The 18,509-nt window shown below is 39.5% G+C and overlaps 1 protein-coding gene across 3 annotated transcripts in view; it reads left to right on the forward strand.

Annotated features, from left to right (window-relative positions):
* TPK1 (thiamin pyrophosphokinase 1) overlaps positions 1 to 18,509 on the forward strand; it is a 309,296-nt gene that overhangs the window by 202,545 nt on the left and 88,242 nt on the right. For all 3 annotated transcript variants that reach the window (XM_079151092.1, XM_079151091.1, XM_079151093.1), the window contains exon 4: positions 2,902 to 2,974. In XM_079151092.1, coding sequence (XP_079007218.1) covers positions 2,902 to 2,974 — 73 coding nt within the window. The remainder of the gene's footprint in view (positions 1 to 2,901; positions 2,975 to 18,509) is intronic.

The following is an 18,509-nucleotide window of genomic DNA, read 5'->3' on the forward strand; positions in this document are numbered from 1 at the left end:
CTGGGAAAAAGTGAGATGGGCTTTTAATTACAGCATCAAAAAGCACATTTCAGGAAGTTTCAAAAACTAATGTATTATATGATGAAAACTTGTAATTATTTTAGTCATTTTAGCATGATTACGCAGGGTGTTTTTGCCCTGGTTTTTCATAGAAATAAGCACCATGGTTCTATTTGAATGAACGTGTGGTACATTGGAGAAAATTATATTGAAAGTTAACCAAAGTTATCATTTATCTATATAATTTTGTTTTCCTGTTAATATTTTATATGAAAATATAAGTGAATTTAGATGATTGCTTTCTTTCATTATCCACAGTATAAGATAAAGGAAGATTTAATTCTCAAATAATCTATCCTAAGGGGACACTCAGCTGCCTGTGTGCACCAACTTTTATTTTTCAATTTTATCTATTGTCAAAATCAATATGCTATTTTGAAACTGCCAAATTGGTTCTAGATATCTTAGGAACTATGATTTGGAGAGCAACTCAAGGTCAATCTTATTAGGATGTTTGTTGATCCAGACAGTCCAAATCCAGAGTTCTTTAGTGGCTGTTTTACCTGGTGAAGTAGACTAGACCCTGCTCACACAGACAAATTCGCTTGATGTCTTTGATCTTAATTCCTTATAGAGGGTAATGGGGATATTGCAGAGATGATTTCTTTTATCCTTTTCAGAACCAATACTCTGTGGTCCCTGTAAGTATTATTTTCCTGAGGTTAATCGGTGGTGGTATGGAAGCATTTTAAAGAAATTTCGAAAATGAGTGGATTTATGTTACAGAAAAAACATAAAGAAAAAATTAAGTAATAGTTGATTTTTGGTTCCAAATAGGGGTAAAATATAAGGTCTAGAATAAATAGGTATAGAATGAAATTGAAAATTATAGATATAATGTGCAGGGAAGTTTTGGAAAAGAACTTTTACAGAAAGATGTTGAAACCAGACAGTGCAATTTATAAACCTAAGTACTTCTGTTTCCCTTCCAATTCTGCCTTATTCTGAAATAAACTGAAGTCTCTGGCACATAGTTGTGCTGCAAATATTTGTGTAATAAATTGGTTAATGAAAAAAATTATTGGGCCTAGCTCGTTCAAACTAAGATCTTTCTTATAGTAGAAAGTTGCCTTATTTCTCTTCTAGGCTGTGTATTTTTTGCATGACTCTACTTCACCTACATAAATCATCATTTATTATGTTTATATAAAATCTTTGCATGACCTGGTAGAATTTCTTCCTACTTAACACATCTAAATATGAAGAAATGAAATGTCCCTGATAACTTATTGCTGCAGCAAAACGACCTTAGCCTCCTGAGGCCAAGAGAGGTATATAAAATACAGCAAAGGGAATATTTATTTTCACTCTCTGCAAAAATATTCTTCCCTTCATACAACAGGAGAATTAGAACAGTAGGACCTAAGAAATAGTATTTCCAATTGAATTAAGAACTATGAAAAATTATATTAAAGGACAATGTAAATTTATTATTTTTTCATATTCAGCTTTATTAATTTTATCCTGAACACACACACACACACAAGGTGTTCTGAGTCAGATTTCTTTTTCTATTCTCCCGCTTTGCCCTGGTGTCACACCCTTTGTTCCATGTACTGGCAGCCAGGTCAGCTGCCCTTAGTTGGTAATTGCACACACAGGTGAAGGGTAAGGATTTTTTTTTTTTTTTTTTTTTCTGTTTGTGAAGTGGAAGGTGGCAGCTGTGGATATTTTTTCTTGAAAATTTTATGGATCTGCAACCTAATCTGAGCCCTTTGGTATATGGGTAGCATTTCCCCCCGGAGCCAGAGAGCCCCTTGTGTCTTGGTTCTTATGACCTAGAGTTGTCTCCTGGTTCTGGGGCTTCATCTCTTTCTACAAGCAATACCCAGAGAGATCTCTCCCTTTAACTAGGGACCTGGCCCCGCACGTGACAGGTTAGCCCTCTTGAGGAGCCATAATAGAAGTGTTATTCTCCTTTCGAAGTAGAGCAGTTAGGTAGACGAATGGCCATTCATCTGATTCTTGTGTGATACGAAGGGAAGAGTATTCTTGCAGGAAGTGGAAATGAACATTCTCTTCATTATATAACTTTCTTGGCCTCAGGAGGCTAAGGTGGTTTTGCAGGAGCAGTAAGTCATCAGGCATGTTTTACTTCTGCACATTTAGGTTTTCTAAGTGGGAAGAAATTCTACCAGGCTGCGTAAATATTTTATATAAAAGTAATAAGTAATGGTTTATGTAGATGGAATGAAGTAGACTTTTTAAAATGAGTTTTGGAAAAAAAAAACAGCAGGGGATCATAGGTATCATAAGGTAATCATAGTATCACTAAAAACAGCTGCATTTGGGGATCCCTCCTTTGTTTAGAGCCCAGGACTCTTACAGTGTTTCCAACTTATGCAGAAGACCCATTCTAGAAGTATGTCAGTTGGATATTTGGAAAACATCTTTAAACTGACTTTGGCTTGGCAAAAAATACCAAATCCTCTTGCTGGCTTGTTCTATTCAAACTTGTGTGAGGGTAAAATAAGGTAAGATTTTGTATATATATATGCAGGAGGAAATAGGGGAACAGGACAAATGTTTGTGTTAGGGTTTTTGAATTGGGAGCTTTTTAAACACCCATTACCTTTTTTGGTATTTATTTATTTAGAAAGATAAATATTGGCTGACAATGTGTCCAAGTTGAAGAATGGGTTGGGTCTGCAGAGTTTGTGTCAATCATATAGTATTGAAACCAAGACTGTGTGATATGACATCCTGTTCACTCTGAAAATAATCTTGCTTCTTTTTCATTTTGAATAACTAAGTATTCTCTCTGGTCCTTATAACTGTAGTTTTAAAGTTTAATAGGTAAATATACTGGTCTCATTACCTGCTTGCAACTGTTTCTTTCAGCTTTTTGCCTGAATTCATCAATGGAGACTTTGATTCGATTAGACCTGAAGTCCGAGAGTTCTACAGTGTTAAGGTAAACACGAACACGTTCATAGCCAAGAGCTTCCTCATGTGATTGCTTTTTCGGTGTTCATTCTGATGTCTTTGCTCTGTAGGTAGGGATTCAGAAATTCATTGTTTGGTTATTTTCACAATATTTTATTATGGAAATTATAATATGGACTTGAAATGGAAATTTTAAAAATGATAAATGAAAACTCAATCTTGGAGAAGTTCTATCACCATCAGCTAGGCATGAAATCCATCCTATAAATACATATTTTACATGAGCTTGTTGTTTACCTAAGATTATATGATAAAATTCTGTTGTTGCCTCTGTTCCTCATAGTTATTATATCTTTTTCACAAATAATTCTTTTAATTTCACTTAACAAATATAACCTATTTTTTCTTAACCAATTCTCCGTTGATGTACTTCTGTGTCTATTCTTTGCATTATAAACTACTAAAACATTTTCATATATAATTTTTGTAACTATGCATAATTACATGTTCCAAAAATTTTAGAATCAAAGTTTTTTTCCTACAAAATTTAATTTTCTTGAAGCTTGTTACTCTTTTCTGAATGAAACTACTCATTATAATTTACTAATAGCCTACGGATTGTTGCCAAAGTGTTCATTTTTTCACTATTGTGCAAATCTTCCAGTGATCCTTGCCATGTAAGAATAGATACATGATCTAATTGGGGATGATAGATTCTCACAGGAATGCATTGAAGTAGTTAATAAGTCAAGGTTTCACTGGGCTTTGAAGTCTATGCAGAGTTTTTAAAGGAAAAATTATAGCAGTGATGATTCTTCCAGCCGTAACCATCATCAGTGTTATTCCAAACTGAAGCTGATAAATTACACATTTTTAAAATAGGAATAGCAGGTATTAAGATTATAATACTTTAAATTCTTTATAAGGCTTAGGGAGACATGAGGCAAATTTTAAAAGAAGAGATAAGAAACCATTTTTAGAAAGAAAGGAGAGAGACAAAGAAGAAAAAGTGTTTGAAAAGAAAAAGGAGAGAAAAATACAGTGACTGTAGGTGGGAAATCACAGGTGCCATGGTCATAAAGTGTAGACTGTTGTGAGACACAGATTCTGGGGTTGGCACTGAATGCAGATCGGTGCCGGTTCCATCTGCCCACCAGCTGATCAGACTTTCCTTCAGCAAAGGAAGACTGGTCCCAAGTCAGTGTTTGATATTCATGCTCAATTACTTTAACGTTGGCACGTTCCTATTCATTCCCCACAGTCTCCCTTCTCATTAACTCCACCTCCACCTCGTTGGGATGGAAAGCCTCAGCCTTGATTACAAGGCAGGGTTTCACAAATGCATAGGTATTAATCATATTTTCGGGAACAGAGGAAACAGTGGGAGAAGCAGGACAAGCATACACAAAAGCAGGTTGAAGATCTGGCCAGATGTGATTGTCTCCCTGTCTCTTAATGCTGCTGGCTTGTCAAAATTGGAAGCGCCAATTTGATTATATCTGTCCCAAGAGAAACCAGTCTTCTTATTTTGGGGTGCAGTAAAGTGGGAGTAGAGTTAAAATAATAGAGTTAAGTTAATACCTCGTCATAAATTTCTCTTACATTTCTTTACTTGTTTTTAACCCTAAAAACAAATTCACACTTGTTAAGGGGTAGTTTTTAAAGTAAGCTTCAAAGGTTTTCAAGATGGCGGCCTAGAGGGTGGCTGCATTACGTGTTGCTCCAGAACTCAGGATTCAAGAGAGGAGATATTGAGACGCTTGGGACCAACTCAAAGTAGCCGGGTGACTCTCACCCCCTGGGGGGGCATCCTGGATGGGACGGGGGTCCCGGAACGCAGGAAACTTTGTGAAGTAGAACTGCCGGCGAGACGCCCCTCCCCCCGCTGGAGCGCCATAGAGGAGGCCGCTCGGCACAGCGCTGGGACTCGGAGCAGCCACTGGGGCTCCGGCGGCTGCCCGGGGGAGGAGTGGCGGGGAGAACTGTGTGGACTCAGGACACCGGGGCCTGCCCTGAGGAGGAGGAGAGGAGCGTGGCCACTTGGATTCGGAGAGACTGCGCCAGAGCTGCAGGCGGTTGCCAGAGGAGAAGCCGCGCGGCGAGCTGTTTGGAATCAGAACGACGCTTCTGAACCCCGGGGCCTGCCCTGAGGACAAGGAGGAAGAGGAGCAGCCGCTTGGATTCGGGTGACTATACGGGAACTACAGGCGGTTGCCAGAGAAGGGGCTGCGTGGCGAGCTGTTTGGACTCTGACCACTTCTGAACCCCGGGGCCTGCCCGGAGGAGTAGGAGAAGGAAGAGGAGGAGCGCGGCGGGTCCTTTGGACTCGCAGTGACTGCATTAGCGCTCCAGGCGGCTGCTCAGAGGAGAAGGCGAGTGGTGAGTTGTTTGGTCTTAAAGTGACAGCTCCTGAACACAGGGGGGCTGCCTGGAGGAGAAGCGTGGTGGGACGCTTGGTCTTGAGTGGCCGCACCAGAGCTCCGGGCGGTTGCCCAGAGGACCCGTGCAGCGGGATTCAGAGCCACTCAGAGGGACTGCTCCTGAACACCCGGGGGGTTATCTGGAGAAGGAGGAGGAACGGGCAGGGTCACTTCGACTCGGAGTGATTGATTGCCCCGGGCTACGGGTGGTTGGTGGGAGGAGGAGGCACGAAGTGAGTTTCTTGGACTCCTAGTGACCGCACCGGCATACTGGGCGGCTGTCTGGAGGAAGAGACCTGTGGCGGGTCTCTGGGACTCAGAGCGATTGTTCGGGGCCACAGGTGGCTGCTCAGAGGAGGGGCCACGCAGCCAGGCGATTAGGTGCAGAACAGGGTCCCAGGATCTAGGAGGCTTCTGGGTGGAAGAGCCGCACAGAGACAGGCTTAGGGCGGAGCGAAGGTTCCAGGCCTATGGGCAAATTCTCTGAGGAGGGGCAGCCTAAGGAGATTCATCTGCGAAGGGTGAGGCTCCCAGGCCCAGGAGGTAGGGCCGGGCCCCTGGAAACTTTGCAGAGGAAGGCAGCCCAGCCCAGGCAGTAGCTGTAAATTGAGGGGAACCTCTAGGAGGAAACTGACCAGCGAGACCTCCCCACCGGGTGAGTCTTCCCTGCTGGGTGAGGTTTCCCACAAGGACGGTAAAACCAGAGGCTCAGGCCCAAACAGGCCTTGCCTCAGCCCACAGCCTAGGTCCCCTTTGGATGACCATAGGTCAACAAGTGGAGGCACCTCTGCCCACTAGCAGGGAATATACCCCACCTGAAGGCCACCACTCCTAGAGAGGCAGCTTCCTTGTGGAGCACCGCATTATCAACCTCCTCCAAGATTTCAGCCTACTGAAGGCTAAGAGGGGAATATATATAGAAATCTTCAGGGTCATTGTAAATCAACAGAGGAAATCTGCAATATCTCAGCGGTCCACTGATATCTGAACAACATGAGAAAACAAGGAAAGAAAATGCTGCAAACAAATCTAGATGTTACATCAATAAAACCCAATGACAGCATGGCAGAAGAAATGACAGAAAAGGAGTTCAGAATGTACATAATTAAAATGATCAGAGAAGCAAACGAGGAGATGAAAGAGCAAATGCAAGCATTGAATGATGAGATGAAAGAGCAAATGCAAGCATTGATTGATCGCACCAATCGACAGTTAAAAGAGCAAATACAGGAAGCAAAAGATCATTTCAATAAAGAGTTAGAGATATTGAAAAAAAACCAAACAGAAATCCTTGACATGAAGGAAACAATAAACCAAATCAAGAACTCCATAGAAAGCATATCCAATAGGATAGAACACCTGGAAGACAGAACCTCAGACATTGAAGACAAAATATTTAACCTTGAAAACAAAGCTGAACAAACAGAGAAGATGGTAAGAAATCATGAGCAGAATCTACAAGAACTATGGGATATCATGAAAAGGCCAAATTTAAGAATTATTGGGATTGAGGAAGGCCTAGAGAAACAAGCCAAAGGAATGAACAACCTATTCAATGAAATAATATCAGAAAATTTCCCAAATCTGAAGAATGAAATGGAAAATCAAGTTCAAGAGGCTTACAGGACTCCAAATACACAAAATTACAACAGACCCACACCAAGGCACATTATAATGAAAATACCTAACATACAAAATAAAGACAGAATTTTAAAGGCTGTGAGAGAAAAGAACCAAATTACATTCAGGGGGAAACCAATACGCATATCAGCAGATTTTTCAATCCAGACCCTAAAAGCTAGAAGGTCCTGGAACAACATTTTTCAAGCCCTGAAAGAAAATGGATGCCAACCAAGAATCTTATACCCAGCAAAACTTACCTTCAAATTTGACGATGAAATAAAATCCTTCCATGATAAACAAAAGCTAAAAGAATTTACAAAAAGAAAGCCAGCATTACAGAACATTCTCAACAAAATATTCCATGAGGAAGAGATGAAAAACAAAGAAGCAAATCAGCAAAGGGAGGAACTATCCTAAAGGAATTGTCAAATAAAGGAGGAAACAAGTTGTGTCAAACAAATAAATAAACAAAATTTTAAAAATGAACCAAATGACCGGGAAACCAAATCATTTCTCTATAATAACCCTGAACGTTAATGGCCTGAATTCATCAATCAAAAGACATAGACTGGCAGACTGGATTAAAAAGAAAGATCCAACAATATGTTGCCTGCAAGAGACTCACCTCATAGAAAAAGATACCCATAGATTAAAGGTGAAAGGATGGGGAAAAACATACCATGCACATGGACTCAGCAAAAAAGCTGGAGTATCCATCCTCATTTCCGATAATGTGGACTTCAAGCCAAAGTTAGTCAGAAGGGATAAAGAAGGTCATTTCATACTGCTTAAGGGAAGCATAAATCAGCAAGATATAACAATCATAAACATCTATGCCCCAAACAGTGGCTCATCTATGTATGTCAAACAAATCCTTCTCAATTTCAGAAACCAAATAGACCACAACACAATAATACTAGGTGATTTTAACACGCCGCTCTCACCACTGGACAGATCTTCCAGACAAAAATTGAGCAAAGAAACCATAGATCTCAACAACACAATCAATAATTTAGACTTAACGGACATTTATAGAATATTCCATCCAACCAAGAGTGAATACACTTTCTTCTCAGCAGCACATGGATCCTTCTCTAAAATAGACCATATATTATGCCACAAAGCTAATGTTAGCAAATACAAGAAGATAGAGACACTACCATGTATTCTATCAGATCATAATGGATTGAAGTTAGAAATAAATGAAAGAGTAAAACACAGAAACTATTCCAACATCTGGAGATTAAACAATATGCTATTATATGATGAATGGATAACAGAAGATATTAGGAAGGAAATTAAAAAATTCTTAGAGGTAAATGAGAACAAAGAAACATCATATCAAAACCTCTGGGACACTATGAAAGCAGTACTTAGAGGGAAATTTATTTCATGGAGCGCATTTAATAAAAGAAGTAAAACTCAACAAATAAACAACCTAACACTACAGCTCAAAGCCTTAGAAAAAGAAGAACAGAGCAGCACCAAAAGTAGTAGAAGACAAGAAATTGTTAAACTCAGAGCTGAAATCAATGAAATTGAAACAAAAGAAACAATACAAAAAATTGACAAAATAAATAGTTGGTTCTTCGAAAAAATAAACAAAATTGATAAACCTTTAGCCACACTAACAAAGAGAAGACGAGAGAAAACCCAAATCACTAAAATTCGGAATGAACAAGGAAATATCACTACAGACAGGATGGAAATACAAAAAATAATTAGAAGCTATTTTGAAAATCTATACTCCAACAAAATAGAAAATTTCGAAGACATCAACAGGTTTCTAGAGACATATGAATTGCCTAAACTGAATGAGGAGGACATACCCAATTTAAATAGACCAATTTCAAGTACTGAAATAGAAGAAGTCATCAAAAGCCTACCAACAAAGAAAAGTCCGGGACCAGATGGGTTCTCAGCCGAGTTCTACAAAACCTTTAAGGAAGAGCTCATTCCAATACTTCTCAAAGTATTCCATAAAATAGAAGAGGAGGGAACCCTTCCAAACTCATTCTATGAAGCCAATATCACACTGATACCTAAACCAGACAGAGACTCATCAAGGAAAGAAAATTTCAGACCAATATCCTTAATGAACATCGACGCAAAAATTCTCAACAAAATTTTAGCAAATCGCATACAAAAACATATTAAAAAGATAGTGCACCATGATCAAGTGGGTTTCATCCCAGGGATGCAAGGTTGGTTCAACATCAGGAAATCAATAAACGTAATTCACCATATTAATAGACTTAAAGTCAAGAATCACATGATTATTTCAATAGATGCAGAAAAAGCATTTGATAAAATACAGCACCCCTTCATGCTCAAAACACTAGAGAAAATAGGGATAGTGGGAACATTCCTTAATATTGTAAAGGCCATTTATGCTAAGCCCATGGCTAATATCATTCTAAATGGTGAAAAACTGAAAGCATTCCCCCTAAAAACTGGAACAAGGCAGGGATGCCCTCTTTCACCACTTCTATTCAACATCGTTCTTGAGACTCTGGCCAGAGCAATTAGACAAACCAAAGAAATTAAAGGGATACGAATTGGAAAAGAAGAACTCAAACTATCCCTGTTCGCTGATGACATGATTATATATTTAGAGGAACCTGGAAATTCCACCAGAAAACTCTTAGAACTCATAAGTGATTTCAGTAAAGTAGCAGGTTACAAGATCAATGCCCATAAATCCAACGCATTTTTATACATAAGTGATGAATCTTCAGAAAGAGAAATTAGGAAAACTACCCCATTCACAATAGCCTCGAAAAAAATAAAATACTTGGGAATCAATCTCACAAAAGAGGTGAAAGACCTCTACAATGAGAACTATACAACACTAAAGAAAGAAATTAAAGAATACCTTAGAAGATGGAAAGATCTTCCATGTTCTTGGATAGGAAGAATTAATATTGTCAAAATGGCCATACTACCTAAAGTGCTATACAAATTCAATGCAATTCCAATTAAAATCCCAATGACGTACCTTACAGAAATAGAGCAGGCAATTATGAAATTCATCTGGAAGAATAAGAAACCCAGAATAGCTAAAGCAATCCTTAGCAGGAAGAGTGAAACAGGGGGTATTGCAATACCAGATCTTCAACTCTACTACAAAGCAATAGTAACAAAAACGGCATGGTATTGGTACCAAAATAGACAGGTAGATCAATGGTACAGAATAGAGGACACGGACACAAACCCAAGTAAATACAATTTTCTCATACTAGACAAAGGGGCCAAAAATATGCAATGGAGAAAAGATAGCCTCTTCAACAAATGGTGCTGGGAGAATTGGAAATCCATATGCAACAGAATGAAACTAAACCCATATCTCTCACCATGCACGAAACTAAACTCAAAATGGATTAAGGACCTCGGAATCAGACCAGAGACCCTGCAGATTATAGAAGAAAAAGTAGGTCCAAATCTTCATCTTGTTGGTCTAGGACCAGACTTCCTTAACAGGACTCCCATAGCACAAGAAATAAAAGCTAGAATCAACCACTGGGATAGATTCAAACTAAAAAGCTTTCTCTCAGCAAAGGAAACTATCAGCAACGCGAAGAAAGAGCCTACAGAGTGGGAGAATATCTTTGCCAATCATACTTCAGATAGAGCACTAATCTCCAGAATCTATAAAGAACTCAAAAAACTCTACTCCAAGAATTCAAACAGTCCAGTCAACAAATGGGCTAAGGAAATGAATAGACACTTCACAGAAGAAGATCTACAAGCAATCAACAAACATATGGAAAAATGTTCAACATCTCTAGTAATAAGAGAAATGCAAATCAAAACCACCCTAAGGTTCCATCTCACCCCAATTAGAATGGCGATTATCAAGAATACGAGCAACAACAGGTGTTGGCGAGGATGTGGGGAGAAAGGTACACTCATACACTGCTGGTGGGGCTGCAAATTAGTGCAGCCGCTATGGAAAGCAGTGTGGAGATTCCTTAGAAAACTTGGAATGGAACCACCATTTGACCCAGCTATCCCACTCCTTGGCCTATACCCAAAGGACTTAAAATCTGCATACTACAGAAATACAGCCACATCAATGTTCATAGCTGCTCAATTCACAATAGCCAGACTGTGGAACCAACCTAGATGCCCTTCAATTGATGAGTGGATAAAGAAACTGTGGTATATATATACTATGGAATATTACTCAGCCATAAAGAATGATAAAATTATGACATTTGCAGGCAAATGGATGAAATTGGAGAATATCATGCTAAGTGAGATAAGCCAATCTCAAAAAGCCAAAGGACGAATGATATCGCTAATAAGTGGAGGTTGACACATAATGGGGGGGAGGGAAGGGTTAGAGTTAGGGTTAGGGAGGGGGGCAAGTATGGAGTAAGGAACTACTGTATAGAGGGTAAAGAGGGGTGGGAGGGGTGGGGGGAAGGGAAAAAATAACAGAATGAATCAAACAACATTGCTCTATGTAAATTTATGATTACACAAATGGTATGCCTTTACGCCATGTACAAACAGAGAAACAACATGTATCCCATTTGTTTACAATTAAAAAAAAAAAAAAATAAAAAAATAAAGTAAGCTTCAGCTTAGTCTTCTGATTCCTAAACTGCATTGTTCGGGGTTGGTATAGTGCAGTTCAGTTTTCTCACATAAACTCGCTGTTTTTGAACTTTCAGCGCATGTTCCTAGAGGGCACAGATGATGTCTTTTATTTAGTTAATGTGTCCTGCAGAGCTCATGGTGAGTGTTTGACTGTAACTTTAATAATGACGATCATTACAAGTTAATGCAACATTACACACGATTCTTAACAGCCATTATCTCCAACTTCAATAGTCTTTAAGCTTCTCTTTCAAAACCGAGGTTGTTTCCACTTTCCTATGCGCCTCACCCCAACCTGGTCTGCAGCTCTAGTGAAGACAGCAAAATAAAAGAAGAAATTTAGGATATAAGTTGGTTAAAATCGTATGGTGGCCTGGGCGCCAGCATGTGTTTATGTGTGGTGTTGGCTGTGGGAATGTCTTGCAGTCCTCAATTTACTTTATAAAGCCTTCTGGCAGGTAGCTGGAAGTCTTGCACACTCCTTCTCTTTTGCCTCTTTGTCGTAGTTTTTCTAATTAAGAATGAGGAATGTCTCTTAGAGCTGTTCACCTTGCTATTTTATTTTCCTTTTTCTGGGTCATTTGTTGCTTCTTTGTTTCAAGACTCAATCATCCGTTTCAGTCTTCATAATTATTCCATCCATCATGTCCACATACATTTTAGTTTCCTGGAAGCTTGAGGAGAAACCGCCTTATGTCATGTAACTCCTGGTATTTTCTCTGTGGGGTCTTCACTGGATATAGGAAGAGAATTTTCAAGTATGCTTTTTTAATATTTAGGAGAGTAAAGAACTCACTGCTATATTTGGTTACTCCCTTAAAAAGTTACAGAATAACAAGTTTTTTTGTTTTGTTTTTGTTTTTGTTTTCCCAAAAATGAGGGTAATTAGGATTGGAGCTAAATATGTTGTGAATATAATAATAAAAATATTATTTAAACTATGATAAAAAATCAAATTGTTATTTCTTTATGAGGATGTTAATGCCCCAGAAGCTGAAGGGAATGCTTATGAAAGGACTTCTATTAGAATGTAGATTTAGTTGCTAATGCTGCTTCTCAACAGGTAGCACCTTTGGCCTTTGGACAGTTGTGCTTTGCATAGTTGTTAGCTTCTCTTGGAATGAATGCCACTGTCACCAGCAGTATGATAAGAGTCCGTGTGGTGACCAAACACCCTGCCTTTACATTTCTACTAAGCCCTGCGCCACCCTCAGTTTTGGGGCAGCAAGGGTAAGGTACTAGTTGGGCCAGACCTCAAATGACCAAAAGGTAAAATTGGTAGATTACCTAAAAGGTAGGATGATGCTTAAAGCTGCACCACAGGATGTAGGATTGAGCCAACATACATGGTTGAAGAATTGAGATGCTCTGGTAGCTTGGTGATGGTAGGCATGAGATTGGCTTCCTTCATGCTGCACGGGGTATTTTGGCTTCCATGAGAGTTTTACGACTACACAAGGCCGTGGCTGGACAGTGTGGTGAGATGGCTCTCATCATGAGAGGAACAGGACTCCAGGCCCAGCCTCTGATTTTAATCTTCTCTATTCATTCTGGAAGAACACAGTATGGTGTGAAAACAGTGGTCAAGAATATTGGACCATGGTGCCCAAAAGAATGGCGGCTACAAAGTCAAGACTTGATTGACCAGAGACAACCAGCTCAGGTGTAGCTGGGGATGAGACTAGCAGGAAGGCTGAGTGGAGGCCGAGCCCCTTCTCTTCTAGTGCAGTTATAACAAGGTTGTTCCAGGCTACCAGGTGATTCCAGCACTGCATAAATCAGAGGAGCTGAGATAGAAACCCAGACAGGTCACTGTTTCCTGTTTTTCATTATTTATTTCTCTGCATTGGGAAATATAAAAGTTTTAAAGCAAAATGACATGAATCATGGAGGAATGTGTTTTACTGAGCCAGTGTTCCCTGATGATCTTTCTCATTGTCATCTACTAATGGCAAGGCCTTACCTAAATTTTTGAAGCCTGTCCTCAATAGGCAAGGACAGATCATCTAAAATTTTAACCTGATGCTCCCTCTTATAAATATAAAATGCTATAAGGGTGCCACTGGAAAGCTGAAAATGGCTCATCAGTTACATTTGCCTGTGTAAACGTGTTGCAGGTACATTTTAGGAAATGGGAGATTTGGGTTTAAATATAACTTTCTCAGTCAAACTAATAAAAAAAAAGGGCTTCCAATTGACATTTAGATAGGATGACTTTTTTCATAAATGGATTACTGATGGAATTAAGCAGAAAAATGCTTGCATTTTAATTCCAATTAAAAGATGGGGGTACTGTTTCTTGAACGATGAGGGTAGGAAGGATGGGATGGAGGGGAGGTGAGTGTGACTGTCAAGTAACGGAGACTTACTCCTGGCTATGAATAGTGGACATTTTAATTTTTTGTTTTTTATAAGTAATAGAGTGATTGTTTTCTCCAAGTAACTGCAGATTATTTTTTGACTTGCTAGTTTATATCCATGCAAGCCTTATTACCACATTTTCTGGCCCTGACTGTCTCATCTACACATAGTAATGATCAAACCATGGCATGTAAGTGTTCTGGAAATACAAAAGCACTATTTGAAGCTGGTAGTATTTTGTTTTATTTTCTAAAATTATTTGCTTATGAGCTTTTTAATATCTCTTGTTTCTCATTAATGTTTCAAAAAATATTTTAATCAGTTCATTTTCATAGTGAATTTATGAATATAATTGCAATTCATAATCAGAATCACTTAGAATATTCTTTTGAGTTTGACACAGTCTTGGGTTTGATTCTATTTAAATTTCACAGGATGTCTGCAGTTGGAAACATCTGCACTGATCTACCTCAGCTCAGGAATCTGATTATTTTCTATTCTTGTGTCCCTTTCCGGTTATTTCTAGCCACATGTCAACAACTTTTAGATATGGCAAAATAATTAGTTTAGAGAAAATGACAAGCTGTGTTATGAGAAATTGTAATAAAGTTAGCAAGTTTGACTATTACGTCAAACAAAAGAAGCTACAAAATATTTAAATTTCAACTCCATTTATTTGTATATCCCTTTAAAAAACAAAACAAACAAACAAACAGACAAAAAATTCAAAGCCCAGTAAATCTTTAGCTTAAGCACGAAGACTAATTAATGTGAGCCGAGATATAAAGCCGTTGTCGAGGGAATTACGCACTGGCGGTTTCACTGACAGCTGAGTGACAGGTTCTTCACTTTAAATTCTTAAAACTGGCTGTCTAACCTTTATTAGCATCTCACCAAGCGGAGGCTGAGACTTCCAGGGGAACACGATGTGAACCCGTCTCTTGAATATACCTTAATTCTTGCGCTTGCCTCAATCATAGCCCTTTCATGTTGACTTGATTGCCTTCTATAGTTTTCAAAGCCTGTTTTGTTGGAATTTATTTAACATACTTTGAAAGGGAGAGCTTCTGCCCTGTACATCTGAGAGCTCTCAGGTGAGGCACAGCCGCGTTCCAGGGTGCCCGCTTCCCTCTGCTGCTCCTCCGGTGTCAGACACTCTTCCCGGGGCCTCTGGGACTGTCTCCTCCCCTGTGGACCTGGCTAGAAGGGCCTCCGCAGCAGTCCTCCCTCCTGGGGCGCCCCACCCAAAGGTGTAGGATAGTCCTTCCTTGGTTCACAGAGCTTGATGTAAATTCTATCACAATATTCTTCCTTGAACCTGTTCACACATGGTCCTTGGGAACCCAGAGTCCATAACCATTCATTCTGGAATGCTTCATCATCAGAAGGTTCTTATTGCAGATGATATGAAGCAAGATCTAATACTTCTTTTATAACTAGAGCAGCAGAACGCTTGCTCTGCAGGATACTCATATAAAGAAGATTTCTGTGATTAAATGAGTTTGTGAAATTTGACATTCCACATGCCCTTTTGGAAACCCACTGTGCACAATATCAGCTTAAGTCTGTGCCAAAAATAGAATTTTGCCTCTGTATTTCTCAAATGCATTTTACCCTAGCACATCTACCTCTTACCCACCAATACCTCTGCTGGAATATTAGTTTCCAACTAGGCTCAAATATCTTCAGATGCTTTATAAGCTTGTTTTGCTGTTTCTGAAGCTTTTTAAAGAAAACTACACAGACTTTCTCTGCTTTTAAAAGCCTAGAAGAGAAAAATCATCAGCGCATCCTTGAACGTAGTAAAAGGGATTTTTAGGGTGGGAAATACACCGTGTGGTATTGCAGTGATGAATGCGTTTGGCGAAACCCAGGGACGTCAACACCGAGTGAGCCTGACTGTGAACCACGGGTTCTGGTGATAAGGACGTGTCCCTGTGGTTTCAACACTTGTGACACATGCACCACTCTTTGGGGATGTCGGTGAGGGGAGGCTCTGCATGTATCCGGGCAGGGGATGTGAGGGAGAGCTCTCAATTTTGCTGTGTATCTAAAACTTCTCTTTAGAAGTAGTCTTAATAGTAGATTAATTTGTTCAAGACAGTATAGATTGATCCTGACAACCTAAGAAAAGTTGTAGTGACAGATTCTAAGTGTCGACAATGTGCCAGCTTCATACGTACCCCTACTCACAGATTCACTTCATTCTTGCTGCACGTTCGGTAGAACTCTTACTATCTACATCTTACAGATGAATGGAGACTCATAGAGGCTGAGGAACTTGGCCGAGGCTGCAGGTTTAGGACTGGTGAGGTGGGTTTCTGAGAGGCCGCTGCCTCGAGTCCGTGTTGGCCAACAGAACCTCCAAGTCTCTGGTCAGTGCTCGATTCTCCTCTGCTCACATCCCAGCCTTTCAGGGAAGACTTGGCAGAGGCCCCAGGTACCCAGACCAGTGGCAGGTCTCTGGATCTGAGGAACATTATGAAATAAAACAGAAGCTTATTCAAGCATCTTCACTGGACAAGAACTTCTCCATCTCTCTTTTTTAGGGGTCTCCATGACCACCCCAGGTCCAGTGATTCATGGGAATGACTCAGAGAAGTCACCCTATCATCATGTCCTTGGCTAATTCTACAGTCGAATCATTGGCTATGATTTATTATAGTAAAAGGATACAAAGCAAAATCAGGAATGGGAAAAAGTACATGGTCCTAGTCTGCAGGGATGGAGTCACCAGCTCCAGATCCCTCCTCCAGTGGAATCACACGGGATGTACTTGGTGGATTGGGACAAGAAGTGGGGGTATATTTCCAGGCAGCTCATTTGAGACTCCGTGCCCAAAATTTTTCCAGGGGCTAGTCATGTAGGCACCCAGACCCTCTGCATAGCATGCACCAAAAATCTAGACTCCCAAAAGGAAAGAAAGCAGATGCCCTGCAAAAATAGTATTACTGATAGAAAGTCTAGGCACAGAGAGCCCTTTTGTCATTTAGAGAAAATGGCCATCTGTGGGGGAACTTCTGCCATTCAGGGTCCCAGATACCAAGCAGGCCTTTGAAGAACAGCATTTGCAAGAATGCTACGGCCACTTTTTTGTTTCCTTTGCCACTCAGAATTTGACTCCGCTTTTAGAAAGTATGCCATCATTTAAAACCCTATGCTGTCCCAAAAAGGCACTTTGCTTCCGTTAAGAGAATGGCAACTTGTTGTGTTTGAAATGCTGTAACGCTCACCCGTGTCATGTTGAAGAGAAAGGCCACCTTGCTACACACAGGGCAGCGAGGGTTGCAGCGGATTAGAACGCCTTTTCTGTTTGGGATGCAAATAAGGTTAAACTGTGTTTCTTCTTTTCTTTTTTTACACCATCTAGACAACCAGAAAGAGAATACTGCCTCATACAAGGCGACTTGCTACTTTGAGTTTTTGAGTTTGATCTTGTGACATTCTTATTGAAGAAGTCATTATTCATAGGCTGTTGTTTGGTGATTTGTAAAGCAAAAAACCTCTTTTAATTTGAAAAGTAGAAATGTTTGTAGAAATCTGGTAATTAAAATTAAATGAATGCTCTTACACACTATGCCTCATACAATAAACAAGAAAGCAGGAGTTGGTTATCTTGTGATCACATCTCTGCAGGGAAAGAGACAATTTTCATACCTGTATCAAGGCCCATAAATCATTTAGATTTCAATTGGCTTTATCTAACTATTCCCATTCTTAGCAAATTTGAGAACAAGTTTGGGCTAATTTTAGATCTATATCTTTGATTATCCAGAATATATGTCATTTCGCTCCATGCCTGCTGTGCCCTTAATCTGGCAGGCAGTTTCTAATTACAGAGTTTCAGGCATTTCAGTTTAATGAATGATGATGGAACCTCATTATTAAATTAAAAATTAAAAATGTTCATTTTTTTTCCCAAGGCTCTTGAAACTATCACCCCCGATACTTTTGAGTATGTATATTTTGCTTACATACCAAAGAAAGATGAATTCAGTAATGAATAGGAAAAGTAAGGTGTGTAGGGGCAGATGCTTTCCTGCTCAGTGAAGCTTATCATTACTTATTTTTAAAAAAATTTCCACACTAATATCTTAATATGAAGAGTTTAGAAATTATATTTCATGTTTTCAGAGTCAACACTAAGGATGATCTTTGACATATTCTTGTCTCTTTTTCTTGTGGATGGACAAGTATTTTCTCCTCAAAGCATGTCTATTTCTTGCATACTCTCCTTTAACCACTTCATTCTCAACGGACGAACCACTCCTAGACGTATCTCTGCTTCACACTCCAAAATGTTTAGCTTTCGTTCTTCTTTGGTGGACGTTATCTTTTCCTTAATGAAACCTACTGCTATTAAGAAGCAATTAAATCAACTAAATTCACAGTAAGAAATTCAAGTAAGACATGATAAATTGTCTTTCTTATCTGTGGTTACCTATATTTTAGAAGAAGAAACTCTTTATTCTTACATACTTCTAACAGGAATAACATTTTTACAACTTTCCTGGAGAGCTCACTGGGGATGCATATCAGATTTTTAAAATGTTC

Source organism: Sciurus vulgaris, assembly GCF_902686455.1.
Source record: "Sciurus vulgaris genome assembly, chromosome: 8".
NCBI lineage: Eukaryota > Metazoa > Chordata > Mammalia > Rodentia > Sciuridae > Sciurus > Sciurus vulgaris.